General features: G+C 45.7%; 1 protein-coding gene across 4 annotated transcripts in view; it reads left to right on the top strand.

Moving 5' to 3' along the window:
- The first annotated feature begins 996 nt into the window (after nt 1-996).
- Nucleotides 997-16,978, top strand: part of tnk2b (tyrosine kinase, non-receptor, 2b) — a 32,976-nt gene continuing 16,994 nt past the window's right edge. For 3 of the 4 annotated variants that reach the window (XM_037458193.2, XM_037458190.2, XM_037458188.2), the window contains exons 1-4: nt 997-1,244; nt 3,801-3,893; nt 4,333-4,572; nt 11,500-11,710. In XM_037458193.2, coding sequence (XP_037314090.2) covers nt 11,630-11,710 — 81 coding nt within the window. In that variant the 5' untranslated portion in view covers nt 997-1,244; nt 3,801-3,893; nt 4,333-4,572; nt 11,500-11,629. The remainder of the gene's footprint in view (nt 1,245-3,800; nt 3,894-4,332; nt 4,573-11,499; nt 11,711-16,978) is intronic. The other variant, XM_037458191.2, reaches the window with a different exon arrangement.

Here is a 16,978-nt window from a genome sequence, read left to right as displayed (position 1 = left end):
TAACCACCGCCTTGACCCCCACCAGCCAGGCTTTAAGACAGGCCATTCCACAGACTTTTTGAATGAAGTGAAGATAAAAAGCAGTTGGTTTAACATATAATTTAAATTTTGTAAGTGCAAAGCATTTACTGTTTCTTCCATGCCATCATCCCCTCAAATGACCATCTTTTACCAGATGGTGGAGACAAAGTGTATTCAGCTTAAAGCTTTGAACTGCCACCTTTAGTCTCTAACTGAAGTATGGCAGTTCATAAAGGTTAATGTTTGCATTTAAATAGGAGGTGGCTGTTAAAGGGCTCAAACCCTTTCCAGTCTAAACTGCTTTTTGAAAAGGGAGCTGTTAATAGAATCCAATCACTTCTTCTTCATTCGAATGGGCCTCCGTTAATAACACCTTTTTTTCTACTGCTTAACCATGATTTTAATATCTAGTACAGCTTTTTTGTAGCAGTTATATATGTTTGTAGCCACCGAGGGCAGCAATATTGCATATTTGTGGCATGTTGCTTTAAGCGTGGGCTGAAAGCCTGAATGTGCCACAGAGGTGTGAGAGAGATGAAGAGCTCTCACTTTGCTTCAATTTCCTGCTGCAGCAAACGAGCGGACTGCTGGATTAGATGAGAAGAAACAAGAACAGGAAATAAAAATAAAAAAAACCCTATGGGAAATATTCAAATTTTACCAAACGGCTACCTCGCCAGTCAGTGAAGGAAATGTACTTGAACCCGACGGCAACTTGAAAATTAAAATATCTGCTTGAAGTGCTCGAATAGAAATATTAAAACACCAACAAAGCTGCATTAGCTTTTCTTCAACTTAAAACTGTTTTACTTACAGGCTAAACAAAGATGAACAATTAAGCAGTTGCCGGTTGTAAAAACAATACAGCGATAAAACTGAGGAGCAAAAGAAATGATGCAACAAACTTGCACGGAAACTTGCACGGAAAAAAGCGCTACCCGAGTGATCCGTCTTAAAACATGGATGCGATCTTTGAATTGTACACAGACGGCAAAGAACCGACTCCGGCGTCACTGTACTCAAATCCCGGCTGAGTTTTCGGACAGTCTGGTGCGCAAGTAAACCAGTGAAGACGGACTGGTGCAATCTTCATTCAGTCTCCCTCACAACGTGACCGAGGCCATTGGAAGCCTTACGGATGGCAGGACTTCTGAACCTGTGAGCCGGCCTTTGAGGTGCCAAAACACACCGGAACAGGAGGTGACAGGAGCTGAGATTGACAGGTAGGCACATTTAGGAGAAAGCCTTCATCAGACAATTTAAATACATACAATTTTTGTAGAAAAATCTGTTTGTAGAAATTACAAACTAAAGAACATGCCAATTTGTGTTGTAACTTGTCAGAACAAAATATTGTAATTGATATACGACTTTGTTCTGACAAGTTCACAGGAGTGTTGAACTATGTTAGTCAAATAACATTTGACAGTTTCTGTCTAATTTCCATGAAGTTCTTGTTCCGTGTCCAAAAGCATTAAAAAGAAACCAAGTAAACCACGATGTTGACCTTCACTTTGATAATACTGGGCAGTAAAAGCTCAGTTGAGCACCCAGGTGTATTGATCTACGCCTTAAGGTAGTCCCCATCAAATGCACAGATTAGTTATTTTAAAGTACAATTCTTAGGGCTGAATAATACCTTTAGTTGACTAACACGGTCTATATCGTCAACACAGTGATTCAATACAGACGCACCGCTTTTAAGGGGTCGAGTCATTGTGTTCATGTTATGATGTCACTGCTCTCAACTCATTAAGCTTAAAGATTCAGTGATTAAAAGCATTTGCAAATGGAGATCGATGTTACATGGGGATTAGTTCTCCCCCTGTGTGCCTCACACGTACTGTAGGTGTGTGGGTGTGAGCTGGTTTCTCCCCCCCCCCCCCCCCCCCCAGGTGAGGTGAGGTTGTGTTTCACTCCTCTGCCCTCCTCCATAGTGTCTCGTCTTCCTCACTGCAGCTCGGCTTTGTCTTCAGGGGAGGCTGCAGTGGTTCATCTCTGGTTGCCATAGTGAACCGATCATGGGCGATCATGTGTCAAACATCATCAAAACCAAAGTATTGTTACCAAACTCATTCAGAGTTTTTCCCCGTTTCTCAAGTTTGGAGTGACCCTTTATAATTTGGTTATGAAAACATACATTTAGTCGTTGTCCCCCACAGTGTTGCATGCAGGGGACAATTTTTTATTGCAACCATATTTATGTGAAAACAAACAGGACTTTTGGTTTGTTTACCAGTCCAGGGGAGCACAAGTGACCTGAGATCGTTATTGAACCTCAACCCTGCTTACATTTGGGCTCTAAATATTTTAGGAGGCGTTTTTCCCTTTTTTTCTTTCTTTGTGCCCCCCCTGCTGAACCGCATGAAACGCAGTTCTGTTACATGAATCATGAATCTGCAATGGAAAAGGCAGCAGGGGCCGGCTTTCTAATCAGCCTGACCAACCGTGATTAATCATAAGCTGATTTAAAATAGATAAATGTCTAAGAGTAAGAATAAAAGGCATTGTGTCGAATATTGTTTTCATAATGCTGCAACGTGAACAGATGGTGTTGGTAAATATGATGGTAAACTGGTTTCCTCATCCCGCCTTCCATACATTTTGGCTTTGTTTTGGCGTGTAAGCCTTATATGCGAAGGATCACTTGAGTGCAAGGTCAGCATTTAAAGTGATGTAGCCCCTCACCACTCTACTGAAGGCATCTGAACCGCAGCCAACACACAGAAAATAGTCCAAATGTTGCAAGTGTTTGGCCCGCTATTGCAAGATGGGAGGTTAATGGAGCACCAAAGTGCAGTTCATCCTGTGGGGAACATAAACGCCTGTACAGAATTTCATAATCAGACCAACAGCTCTCAGAGCAAATATGAGTGGCGTAAGCGGAAAAAAGTCAGACTCATCCGAGTCGTAAGTATTCGTCCTTTGAGGACCATGAACGGTAGTTCAAAATACGTTTTGTGCTGCTCATTTTGGGGCCTTTCTTGGACTCTCCGTGGACCGGCTCTACGTGCCGGGGTCTGTGCTTGGGGGGGGAGTCACCGACATGTGACATCGGCCGGTGGTCGAGCGTTGTCGCCCTCTGGCACGTCACACGTGGTCGTCAATAAAAAATAAATAAAATAAATAAATAGATGTAGCCACTAAAGCATCGACGGTGCCTGTCGATGCATGAATGACATCCAAGTGGCTATTTGCCACCTAAAAGCTGCAGAGTGCCTGTTTATTGGCTCACGGTTCACACGCCCCATGTGATCTAACGGGTGGCGTGTTTCTGTGCAGCACGATGGCTTTTCTCTGGGCAATTTTTTTCTCACAGACAAAGGGGTCATTTGTGGAAGCGTGCGCGGGTGTTTCTCCTCGCTGTGAGCGTCTCTGTGGGCTCCAGTCAGCTACTAGCTAGCTAGGTGGTGGGTGGAACGCGTCCTTGTCCGTGTTTCCGTGTGAATGGCGTCGATTCATTCATACGGGCCCCCCCCTCCTGCGCAGGGCCCCAGGCATTCCTACCACAGCCCCCAGACCTGGCTGGAACGACGTCAACCCAATTCACAGTCAGCATCGAGCGGCGCTTCCGCTTGCTGTAAATTATTGATTCAGCAGGCCGCAGTCAAATGGAGTTCCATGTTCTTTTCATGATTGAATGATCGGGAGTTGTGCTCCAAAGGTGATCCATACCCTAGATAAATGAAAAAAAAAGAAAAAGAAAAAATTACCGTATTCATTCAAAGTTTGACAATGGTGTGAGAAGATGACTCATGTGTGTGTTTCACTCGTTTCAGGTGTTGGCAGCACGTTGGTCACATGTTTGAGGTGTTGAGTGGGCGGATGGTTGGAGAAAATAACTTCCTCTGAAATATAATAACGCCATTAAGGTATGCTTTTTAAAATCATGTTCAATATCTGTTCCACCAATATGTTTATCATGGGGAGGGGCTTGAGGGGTAATATTTAAACTTCTGTCGATAACGTTGAGTTATCTCTATTCATTCTTAGTTATTGTGGGTCTTTTCTTGTCACTTTTTCCCCCAGCAGGCACTGCGCTCTGGTTTCCTGTGCTTATTATTAGCCCGTGTGTTCAAACTGGGTGCCTGCTTGCATTCGGGGGGGGGACGTCCTGGGAAGTCCAGCACTTTCTCATTTAAAACCTTGTAAACCTCCCCGAGGGCTCGGGCTCTGACTCACCCTTTTATCTCGATATTAGGTCTCTCTGTACTGCACAAGGAAAAAAAAAAAGTCTTCTCCCTGCATTATGGAAACAGATGATTTGACATAAAACCAAAGTGCTTTGGTTTTTTTTCTTTTCTACTCAAGGCTGTTCCCGAGCCATGAATTGTGCTCCCGGCCTCGCGTCGACCAATGGACGAGGATGAGGTCATGTGAGTGTGCACCGTCGTCGCAGTGCCGCGGACTCGTAGCTGGGCGAAATCTCACCTCGATGGACTGGGGGCCCCTTCTGCACGCGGTTGACCTCCGGTCGTCAACCTGAGAGGCGGAATCTACGGCGCCCGCAGCAGGAAACGGAGCCGGGTCTCCGCGGCTCGAATATTGCAGGTAGGAAGATTGCGTGTCAGGCAGCGGCTCTGTTTCCTTGTGTTTCTGCCTCAGTCTGCACTGTTTGAACGCACAAACACACTCGCACACGTCACGCAATTCTTTTCTGTGTGTGAGTGTGAGCTATGCAGACATGAGATCATACCAAGCAGTGACTGTGCTTTGCTCAGAGAGAGGAGGAGGGGGGGGGGCGGCGGCGGCGGCGACGTCCACAGACCGGTTCCCTGTGTGTCTGAATGGAAGCCATTCACTTTGCAAGGGAGCGAATACAGAGGATGATGTCATCTCGGCTTGTTGGTTTTTGGTGTGCGAGTTAAAGATATCACGGCAGGATGGTGACGGAAGAGGGACGGGGGTATTTACATATGGTATTACGTATTAATGATGGCAGACCCAGAAGGGTGGATGTGGTTGACCCTTTCATGTTTCATTACACTTGTGCGTGTGCGTGACCGCGCAAAGTACAAAGGCCCGTGAGGGTAGGAACGTGCCAACGTGCCATTGTGTATGTGCTTTTTGGTGAAAGACCACGCCAATGAGGGTTGTGTACTTATCAGAGGCAGACCATCGGTGTTTTGGTCTGTAAAAGGCTCTACAGTTAGAGCAGGTAGAGTGGCAGCCATGTTTATAGATGCTTATCACACCTCCTTCCTCTAGGTTCAAGGGAACAAGGGAATATGTGGTCTCACTATTAAAAGATCCGTCGTGGAAGTATATTTACTCGAGTACTCAAATTAAGGTTGATTCGATTGTTTGTTTAACAACTCTATTGCTACTTTTCAGTTGAATATGTTAAAATATAAAACCACCGTATAAATGATATATTATATATAAGCCGGTTCATACCAGCTTCAACATTAAAGTGCTATTGAAAGAATAATGCCTATATTAATATTCCAACATTTCAGTTTGTGATATTCCAAAAATGAATCTGAGCTTTACGTTACTTGTTGCTATACATATGTACTTTAATAGATAAAACAGTGGAAAGGTAGACGAGACAGAGGAAGTGTGAGGATGGAGGGAAACGGTCGCTCCCAGAATAGCGCGAGCGACCAGTGAGGAGACTTTTTCTGGAGATTGTCTCTGAATACTTGGAGGGCCTCGGGGGGCCCCGGCTGACAGAGGAAAAGCAGCCTCTGGGATTCAAAGTGTGTGTGTGTGTGTGAGAGAGAGGCCAGCGTTATTTTAACCCGCAGCTAACATCCGGCTGTCATATCACACCCCCGCTCCATCAATCTACCTGCAGGCCAGTTGTCACACGCCTACCGTTCTTTTTTTTTCTTTTTTCTCTTCCATTATCCTTTCACTTCTGCCGCTCCACACAGATACCCAGGTATTGCATTACCAGACCCCTCCCATACTCCTCCACTCGGGACCCCCTGAGGACGGAAGGTCTGTCTGTCACTTCCGGGTGTGTTGCACGCATCAGATTTCCCGATTAAGTGGCCCTGTAATAGATCACCTTGTGGCGCTGCAACTCCCAGACACAGGCTTTCCAAAGTTTCACATTCAAGCTCTGCTTCTACATCCGAAAGAGAGGATTTAGTGTACTGGTACATTGTTTACGGGAGTTTATATTTGGCACAATGTGGGGCAGATGGGCTCTAATATAAAACAAATTATCCAGCTGTGGTTGGATGGTTGAAGTACAAAACAGCCCTCTGTTATAATATAGTAGTCATTTAATACAATGCTGTCAATCAATTTTGGGATACAGCAAAAATGCATTAGGGTCCACACACAGCCTTGCAACACGGAGCCATCGTCTGTTTGCTTGATAGCGTAAAATAAAGGAATAAAACGGCACCTTTCATTATAATTATGATCCCACCTTCTTGCATATGCCTCTCGTTATCGCCCACGTACACACACACAGACACACTTACTCAGGGCCACAGGGTGCAGTGTATAACATTGTCTCCTATCTGCTGTCACTCTGTTCAATTACTCACCCTCTCTGGGTGGAGGGGAGCGGAAGAGCAGCTTACATATTGACCAGGCCTACGCACGCACACACTGTGTTTCACAGACAGTGCTGATGCAATGGTGCAGTTTTCCTTTCGCAGGTCAGTGACGAGCGCATTCAAAGGTGTCAAGTCTTTATACGTTAAGAATCTGTTTCATAAGGAGCAGTCTGCCGCTTTTTCTCATCTCATCATTTACTTAAATATTCTTAAAATAATGAGTAGTCTGAGTTTGTTTTCACAATGGACTTGAAACACTGGTTATGTCAGATTTGATTGATACAGCAATTCAAATCGGAATCAGCTTCATATCAACTTAATAAATAACTGTGTACACTGAACACCTTTTTATCCACCAGCTTTCATCAGATTAACACCAACTCTTGATTATGACCTCTGTAAAATGTAAAAACAAATGTCTTCCCCCTGCCTCAAGCTGCCTCCATGTGGCCAGATGGAGAAGAGCAGCGAGGCCTTCAGAACCACAAACATTATGATGAAGCCGGACGTTGTTGTCTGTGTTGTTGATTTTTCTTATCGTCATGACAATGTAGTTTAATTACAATACTGATTGAGATTATGTTCCCGGCTTTAGATTGCAGTACACAGTTTATATAGAAGGAGTTAAATCTGTGCAGTGATTCCAGGACAGCAGGGTCAACACACACACACACACGCACACGCACACGCGCACACACACACACAGAGCCCCTGGCGTGATGCATGACCAGGCAACCAGATGGCAGTAAAACACAGAGCTTTAGGATTTGCATACATGATCATCTGTGACCTTGGCACATTCGCACTGACTGATTATGTGAGACAGTGGGTCCCTCATCCCGGCCTCCTGTCCCCCAAATCCTGTCCCCTGCATCCCCGTATGGCCCGGCGTTACCCTGCTGGCTTTAGCTCACCCACTTAAATCCCACCTGTTTAACCCAGAGGGACGGTGGAAAGCAAACAACACACACACACACACACACACACACACACACACACACAGCCCCTTCGACACTTCCTGGAAAGACGGCATGCGTGCCGAGAATGGATTATAAAGCGTGGACGTCTATCTATCTCCACTCTCTGTCACACAAAGACTTGCATGCATTCTCACATTCATCCCTCTATCACACACACACACACACACACACACACACCTCTGTCCACAGTGGATTTGTTCAGCGTTCCTGTTCGACTGGTTCAGCCGAAGTGGAAATCTTTCTGGGAAAGGGGTGATGAGAGAGGATTTGTTGAGGATAATAACTCTCCTCACAACAACTCTGCATGAGACGCTGTGTGTTTCCACAGAGGATGGAAGTCATTACGGCGTTTGACTTTATGACTCTACGCCCACCCATGATTGCTCCCAAGTGAGCCTGCAGGGCCGGACACGAACCATCTTTCAACCTCACGAGGCCTTTGTTACTGGGAATCTAGAGCATCAACAGAGTTTAATCAATTAAAGACTATCTAATTAAGATTAATTGATTCATGGGAAAATGGGACAATTTGTTGACAGTGAAAATGGCTTTCTTCATATCTTAAAAATATTAGAATTCAAGAAAAATCTGTCCGAATCTTCCAAAGCCCAACGTGAAGTCTTTTTCATTCCCACCCGATCTAAATATAAATAAAGCAATAGAAATCCAAACTCTCTTCCCATTTGGGAAGCTGAAATGTTTGGCATTTGAAGACCTTTTGATTGACAGTGTTTGCAGCCACATCACATTTGAATGTGAAGAATTTGGGAGAGGAGAAGTTCTGTTTGGACGGACAGCCCTCGGTTCAAGAAGCGGAAACAAAGTCACCGGGGGAACGACCGCTCCATTTCTTCACAGTCCACACCCTGACCACAGCTTCATTAGCTCTCCCGATGGACGATGACGTTCTTTCACCATGTCAACCTTTTCCCAGTCCGCCCTCAGCACAGCAGCGCAGTCGTCGGCCAATCGCCGGCGCTTCTTTTCATATTGTGAAGTAGTGATTCATCAGATAGGACGTGTGGCCCTGAGCGAGGTGAAGTCATGGATGGGTGTTGCAGCCGCAACCTCCTGAGGAGACATATTTCATGTACATTCATGCTTTTGAGTTCCAGAGGTGGAGATTTGTCAAAAGATTTCCTTTGAATTCCCACCAGATACAGGTCTGTTTCCCGTTTTCATTTTTGCTTGCCTTCGGGATTATTTATGTTTACTTTGTTTTCCTACCACTAGTAGATACTTTATTTGGCAACAGTAACCTAAGTGGAAGTACAGTGTAGTCTGGCGATACTATTTGTGTCGACATGGGTCAGTGTGGTGGATTTGGCCCGGGTCTTATTTTCTTAGATGAGATGCATTTGATGTGTTATGAGTCAACTCGACTGATTTAACTGAGAGTACTTGGGGCAGGTGTATCATGTCTTTTTTGGCTCAAAGAAAAGAGGTGTAACCCCCTAATAAATTCTCAGAAGATGATGAGGTTGATAAAAAAATAAAAATATAGAAGCAGTCAATTCTGACAAAAAATAAACACTCATTCTATTATAAAGATTTTCCCATTCATTTCCTGCGATTGGCTAACGTAATAATCCCCAAACCGTTGCAGCTCTACCATTATTCTTTTCATCCGTCTCATGTGAGTTCCCCAACTTGGAACACATATCTAATAGAGTATGTCAACGTATGTGTCTCACACACACACACACACACACACACACACACACACACACACACACACACACACACACACACACACACAGCATCGTAGCCTCTGTGCTGTCCCCTTTCCTGCCCTGATTACATTTCCACACCATATGTCTTGTCATTGCCTTTTGAAATAATTTCACAATCAAAAATTGTAAAATATTGTACATGATTATTTTTACTGGGCTTTGCCCTCCAGTCGTACTGAACCACCATGCGGTCTGTAATGGAGCGTGTTAACTTCACCACGGGCGGCGGGCAGCAGTAACCCCACATGACACCACGGCTCCTCCCTGCTCCATTTGTCACGGCCTCGATTGGCCAGGAGGTCGCTGCTGTGTTTTTCTGTCCTCCCGCTCTTCTTGTCCACTGTCGGTCTCTGGGTACAATGGCTCCTGCGACTCATGCAGTTTTATGTTCAATTTGGTACTGTTGGATGTTTTTTTTTTTGCGTAACTATGTTCAGTATTACGGTTGGGGTACAGTAAACTGTCGCCTCATCAGAAACTCAAGTGCAATGTTGTGGGTGCAAAAAGGATGCGTAGCTGCAGTGTTTCTGGTTGTGTGTCAAACTAATGCACTGGTAATATAACAAAATTACATTCATGGCTGTTAAAATTAGGATTAATCGCCTCTACTCTCATATTTCAATAGAGAGCAATGCTTTGCCTAATATGTTGTACCGTATTCCTGCTTATAAAAATACAATACAACAATATTAGAAAATGGATATTAAATGCGACTTTAATTATTAATTTTTTCTGTGTCTGCAGTGGTTTGTTTCAGACTTGTTTGTCTTTTAGCGGGGGTGTGCGTGTGTTTGTGTATTTACTGTGCGGTATCGCGTGACAGCCGGCCTCCAGAGGAGCATCAGCAGAGCAGAGGAGAGGAGACCAGACCAAAGAGCCAATGCAGCTCAGCGGGCTGTGAATAAGTGGCCTGAGGACATCAATAGCGCTGAAATGAAGTCAGGGCAAGGGGAGAATAAAGGGATGAAGCAAAAATGAGATATATGGGAGGCAGAAGGTGTTTAGGATGGAAAGAGAGAAGGATGAAAGGGTGGAAGACGTATGAGTCACGGCATCGGTGGTTTGACTAGAATGTTGCAAATCACACTGCTTCTTGGGAAAGACCAGGAGGCACACGCGTGTACACACACACACACACACACAAACACACACACACACACACACACACACACACACACACATTGTTCTTTTATTCTATTTTGCCTTGCATCCAGATGTCCACTCAGCAAGGATCCAGATGGCCACACACACACACACACACACACACAAAGCAGCATGGCCGTGTTTTTCTCCCCTCAGAGGGAGGATTAACTCTCCTCATTAGGGCTCCGCCACCTCTCACCATCATCTCTCCTCCCTCTCCCTCCCCCCGTAAGCCTGCTTCGCCATCATTGGCTGCCTCCATCAGAACCAGTGTGACTGTATCGCCGTGACTACAGGACACAGGGGAGCGGGGAGGAGTAGCAATTGCTTGATGTTGCCACGGTAATAGAAAATGCGACCCCGCTCACCGAATCATTCAGCCGGTGCTGATATGGGAAGAAAAAAAAAAAAAAAGTGGAGGGACGTTGAAAGTGGGTTAAAGAGTGAGGGAATCAAAGGAGGAGAGGAGGTAAAAAAAAAAAACAACAGCGAGGGATTAGGCATCAAACCGAGCAATCAGAAAGCCCATATCGGACAAAGCGCAATACAAAATCCCCCCACACTTCAGCTGTGATTGTCAGAGCTGAGCTGCCAGTTCGATTGTGTGTGTGTGTGTCAGGAGGGAGGGAAGCGGCACACAAAGGAAGGATGAACAGGTGAAAATTGGTCCTGTGCGACCCTCCCCTTCACTGGTGAATGAGAGGAGAGGAGGTAAGCTGGCCGGCGTGATGCCCGGGGCCCAGAATTAGAGAGAGAGATGGGTGGAGAGAAAAAGAGAGACATTGCTGGATTGGCGGATCATGCGTCAGCATTAAAGCAGGGAGAGGGAGCAGAGCAAGGTGGGGAGCGAAGTCGACGGATAGATTGAGCCTAGAGGTTTCTACTGAGATGAGAATACAGAGATTGAGCCTGCTGGATTATTCACCTCCGGTGCCACACTTTTGCTGCATCATCCCAAAAGCTCCATCCCCACTGCACTGCATTTTCTTGCTGAGGAGGACAGCAACAGCAATCAGGACCTTAAGCTCCCTTAAGGTTTAAACCATATTTGAAGGAAGCGGACTCTCTCTCTCTCTCTCTTTTTTTTTTTTTTTTTTTCTCCAGAAGATAGAGACCACGTTCATTCTGCATCAACAATTCCGATCTGCAGCTCGCCAGAGGAATGCACGACCGAAAGCTGTTCCCATGAGGACAGACACCTGTGTGTTTGGGGGACGGGCGCGGGAGCCCGACCATGGGGGATACGGCGGACTACCAGAGACTGCAGGAGACGTCGGACTCCGACTACCAGCGGCTGCCCAGCGATGGCGAGGAGGTAGACGTCTAGTTCCCTTCTTCGTAGCAGTGCTCCGGGCCGCACGTGAGCAACAGCCGCAGGGGTCGAACCATGTTTCTCTAATTGTGGAAAATGTGCACGTGTGTTTGTTAACATCAACAAACAGGGTGGCACATTTTCTAGTGTGGGCGGATGGGAGGTCGGATGCACCACACGTGTGTTTGTGTCATAAGATAAGAAGAGATTTCGGTAAACAGACCGCTTTTTTTTTATGTGTGCCATTGGGGATTTTCATAACAGTGTTTTTTCAGGTCAGTTTGCGTGTTTGTGTTGCGTGACGCTTTATCCCGGGATTGACCTTTTTTGGCTTGTCACCGTTGGAATAGAAATACCAAAAGGAATCGCCCAGTTTCAGGGTCCCCGTACTGTGGCGTGACTGAGGCGCTTGTACAGAGCAACCCCACGGCCAGTGCCACTAGCAACATAGACGGTTCATTTTAATAAAAGAATGTGTTAATCGGCTCCAAATGAGAATGAAAATGTGTGTGTTGGGAGGAGTAGCCGGCCCCATCATATAAGTGTGATGTGATTCATTCATAGGCGGTAGCTGTTGTGAGTGAACTGTATTTCTTTGCAACCGGGACCTCAATTATTATTATTTTTTTCTTCAACCATCAAAATGCTTTGCTTTTTAAAAACACGTGTCCAAGACAGAGAGGGGTGGGGGGGGAACACGTATTTAAGAAAGTGCAGATCCCTACAGAGCGGGCCGGGCTGACAGCCGCTCATTGGTTATTGTTTGTGCACTGATGCTTTTGACAAACATGCCCGGCTCTGCTCTCACCCACTCTGCAGTGCGTTTGACTTCAGGCCTCTCTGACCCCTTCCCAAAGCCGGTCAAAAAAAAAAAACCTCAGTTAAAAGCACCGCAAGGGACGACCGTGTGCTGCGTTTAGGGTCTCTGTGCTAGTTTAGCGGGGGGGGGGTTAAGCCAGCGGACTCCGCAGCTGTCAGCCCCAGCCACTTCCATGAGAAGGAAGGATGAGTAAGAAGAGATGAACCGAGGCGCTAAGAGGAAGACGGTGAGGACGGAGGGAGCTTAGAGTCTGCTGACTCCCCCCAAGTACATTTGATTGTTTGATCCCAGCAGACCTTCATGTTTAATACAGAGCTACCTCCGATATGCTTTGGAGCTTTAGGAGGATTAGTGGGCTTCGACCAGAATGGTGCTTAGCATCCACTCATATATATATATATGAAAATGATAAATACTCTGCATCTCATTGCAGCGCATCTTGTGCTCTGTGGGAGGTCAACCGCCTTTGACCGACATGTTTCTCTGACGCCCTCCTTTCCCCTCTTAACCCGCTTTAGGGGATCAAAGAAGAGATTGCTCAGGGTGGGTGTTTTGAGGGTGCAGGCGACGTTGGGAAGCATTAGTTGGGGGGGGTTGTTTTGGTCGTCTCGCATTATGCATATTACCACAAGGGGCCACATATGTCACGTTTGACTGGAAAACATTGTGTTTGTTTTCTCCTCCACACTGGCACCCGCCCCCTGAATGATGAGACACAGAGGGGGATTAAAAGAGAACCTAAAAAGCCTGACTTTAAAAAGCGTTACTATCTGTGAGATCAGGAATAACGTATCTCTGTCTGTGCATGCAGGCCTCGTCAGAGGCCTCGTCTGTGTGTCTGTACAGTTAGTAATACAGTAACAGCTGTAATAGGGATTACTGTTGTTTGTTCTTCTACTTCTTCCCACTTCTCTGTCGTTTTTTTTCCGGCACACAGCATCAAACCGCAGATTGATGTTTTGCCACCAAAAGGTTGCGACTTATTTTAGAAATGCTCTGACAGCGTGTCCACTAAGCTATCTTAATTCCCAACTTTGTATGTCAGTGTAAATCCAGCTGAGTGCATGCCTCTGCATGCCTCTGTCTGTACAGTGAGCATCGTATTACAGAATCAACCTCTGTGTGTGTGTGTGTGTGTGTGTGTGTGTGTGTGTATGTGTGTTCTGGTTGTAGTACTCGGACATAATGCAGACCTCACACAGTGCTTTGTTCTTCATAATCTTATTAGTCAGCAAGCTTCTAACTTGATGCCAATTCATCATATTACAATCACGGTCAGACGTTTAACTTGGCCTTGGCCTCCATTCATTGTCCAGTGGAAGAGCCTTTTGGGTCGTGCGTGCGTGCGTGCGTGCGTGTGTGTGTGTGTGTGTGTGTGTGTGTGTGTGTGTGTGTGAGAACGACATGGAAGGAGAGCGAGATGGAGGCCAGATAATAGCAGTCTCTGCTTCGTTGGCAGGGAAAAATCAAGTCAGGCCCAAGTGAAGATTTATTTAAGTTAAGTTCCTTGAGAAACAAACCACTAATTTAATATCTTAACATTTATTTATCTAAATAAATCTTGTTTTTTCCAAAATCACAAACTTACCTGTACATACCATTTCCTCCGCGTCAGAACCCTCGCGTCAGCACAGGGAAGCATCCTTAGGGAGAGCTACACAGGAGACACGAGTGTACAGAAGAAACATGAAATGGGTCATACACCAGTATTGTGTGTTTTATTGTACAACACGATGACTGAGATAACCTCATACGAGGGTTGAATGATTTGATAAAGTCCAGTAGAGGCTTGATATGTGAGATTTTTTCAAATTAAAGCCAAGAAGATCTTACAAATAATGCCCTTATAAATTCACGTATGATACAACCCAATGCAAAACTCCCTCTGAGTGACTGGGCCTTCACAGTTTGACTGCAGACTATCCTCATAAAGTGACCCCACATCACCCATCCACCTCACCGAACCCTCAATACCCCATCACAACACTGGGGCCACCTAGTGGAGTCATAGTGGAGCTGCAGCTCGACTGGATGACCATTAATCTTATCGGCATAATCTCCTTAGTGAGGAGGCAGCTGACGGGACCGTGGGGCATTCCTTCCACTGATTAAAATGCTGCTACACAACACTGACACACATTCTGCTCTACGTCCCACATGTCATCAACACACACACACACACACACCTGCTCATAGCACACTTGGGTCTTAGAGTGCAGTAGTTTAAAAGGCAGCTTTTTGTCCAGCTCCCGATTGAAGGAATGTGGGCTGATATGTATGTTTCGTAGTCATGCGTTGCCATGGCAATCAAGTTGACTTGACTGACTGAAGAACAGCTCGTAGTCAAAGGGAGTAACATGTGGACTTCAGTCATTGCGTTGATGTTTTAACTCTCTTCATGGTTGTGTGTGTGTGTGTGTGTGTGTGTGTGTGTGTGTGCGTGTGTGGGGGGGGGGGGGTTGATGATTTAGAGCTGGATTTGTGACATCACCTTTGCGTCTGAGACCAAGAGTGCTCACTAAAACGGGTCCTAACCTTGAGCTATCTATGGAGCCGGCTCGCTCCCTCTGTTAATTCCTCCTCAAAACATTTGTGAAAGGAAAAACAACAACAAAAGGAGCGAAAGGAGCGCTGCTCTCTGACCGAAGGGGCTCTACATCGCACAGAAATAGAAAATCTACCTAGTGGGTAAACAGGACATGGTCCAAACAGGACATGGTCCATCCTCTTTAGAAGTGATTACCTACAGCAGGAGACAGAGAGGCTCCTCCGGCATCATACACATCGTCTCTGTACTCCCTTTAATGGAGCAGTTTAGTCAAACGTATATCGAGGATCCCCTGAATGCATTTTACTCAGGTTTCTCACATTTAAGGGCCTCATTTGGTCAAGTGTTGTGTTTATAACAAATATGGAATGTTGCACAGGTCTTCAAAGGTAATGTGTCAACATGGGTTGACCCATGGGCACAAAAAATATGTTTTACCTGTTTTTACCTTGTTTTCCCCCATTTTATGTTTTGAGTTTTAGAAAACTATGCTCTAAATAAAAAGAGATTAATCCATCTGTTATTAGATGTTCTGTGTGTGATTTAGACAACTAAGGATATGCACCGAAGCTCTTTTCTCCTTCCAAATCAGATCACAAACACAATACCGCTATTCTTGTTTTGAATAGATAGGGACACAAACCAACGCAGTACATTCAAAAAGAAGATACGTACATGCACAATAGCACATCATCTTATGACTGCTGTCCTGTCCTAATTAAAGCCAGACATTTCATGATAACACCACGCTATTTTCTTTTTCCTCTTCATTACTCTACCATCTGCTCCACTCCCTCTCGTCCTTTCTGCTAGTTAATGCAAAACTTCCTAATTCACAGCAAAAGAGAGAAAGAGTTACAGTGAATGAAAGAGGTAAAGAGAGAATGAGGGACATCTCTTTAAAAAAAAAAAGGTTGATTTAACTAGCAAATCACAAAGAAAAACAATGAGCAGGGATCAAAATATGTTACAAAAGCTAAAAGGTGTCGAATGAGAGGGGTCTCGCTGCTACTGAGGGCACGAAAAGCAGCTGGTAAGCGTTTGTTTATAGTCAGCAGAGGGGGGAGTGAGAGAGATAACATTTTTGAAGGATTAGAGTCGGGACATAAAAGGCTGCACCAAATAAAGAAGAAAATGCAACGAGTTGGCCGGACCTCTGGGGAGGGAGAGAGGGGAGCACATGGGGAAAGGGGGATTAACGGAGGGGGCGAGGGGCCGAGAAGGAGGGTCAGGTGAGGACTTTGACGCCGCGGTCGTAAAAGAAGAGAGAATGCAGGCCGCTTGGACGACGGGGGGGACGCTGACCGCCATTGAGGTGTCCTGGAGAGGCCTGCGTAGATAATTGGTGTTCGTCCCGTGACCTCGAGGTGTCGTGCCGCCCACTGACGGACATCTGCAGCGTCCGTGACTCCACGGGCGTCGGCGCTGTGGTGTGAGTCACTGGCGTGGATGTGATTGTTTATACAGGACATAAGTGGCTCTGTCCCTCTGCTGCCAACCGCGCCGTACATATTTTTTTATGGTTTAAAATGATGTGATTAAAGATTAAAGAAAAGCATTTATGCCTCACTGTTATCTATTATTCTGCTGATTTATCTTTTCCAATAGATTATTAACTTACACACTTTTACAATGTTAGGAACTAGTCAAATAAAAGTGTGTGTGTGTATACATGTGAGTGGAGAACTGGTTGGTCGTAGTTTTGTGCGTGTGCGTGTGTTTGGTCTGGTTGCATCACAGGAAGCGTGCTGTCCATTCCACAGTTGAATTTGACCCTTTGGCCCCGGATCAAATGCTCCTCCGGGCTGAATACCATGGAGCCTCTGTCCTCTGCACCACGCACTGCTCCGCGCTGCACGGAGGGAGGGGGGGGGGCAGAAGGATGGGGCGGGGGCAACAAACT

The sequence above is a fragment of the Pungitius pungitius genome, chromosome 15 (assembly GCF_949316345.1).
Source record: "Pungitius pungitius chromosome 15, fPunPun2.1, whole genome shotgun sequence".
In the NCBI taxonomy this organism is placed as follows: Eukaryota; Metazoa; Chordata; class Actinopteri; order Perciformes; family Gasterosteidae; genus Pungitius; species Pungitius pungitius.
The sequence above is the reverse complement of the archived record's forward strand: the minus strand, read 5'-3'. Positions and strand labels throughout refer to the sequence as shown.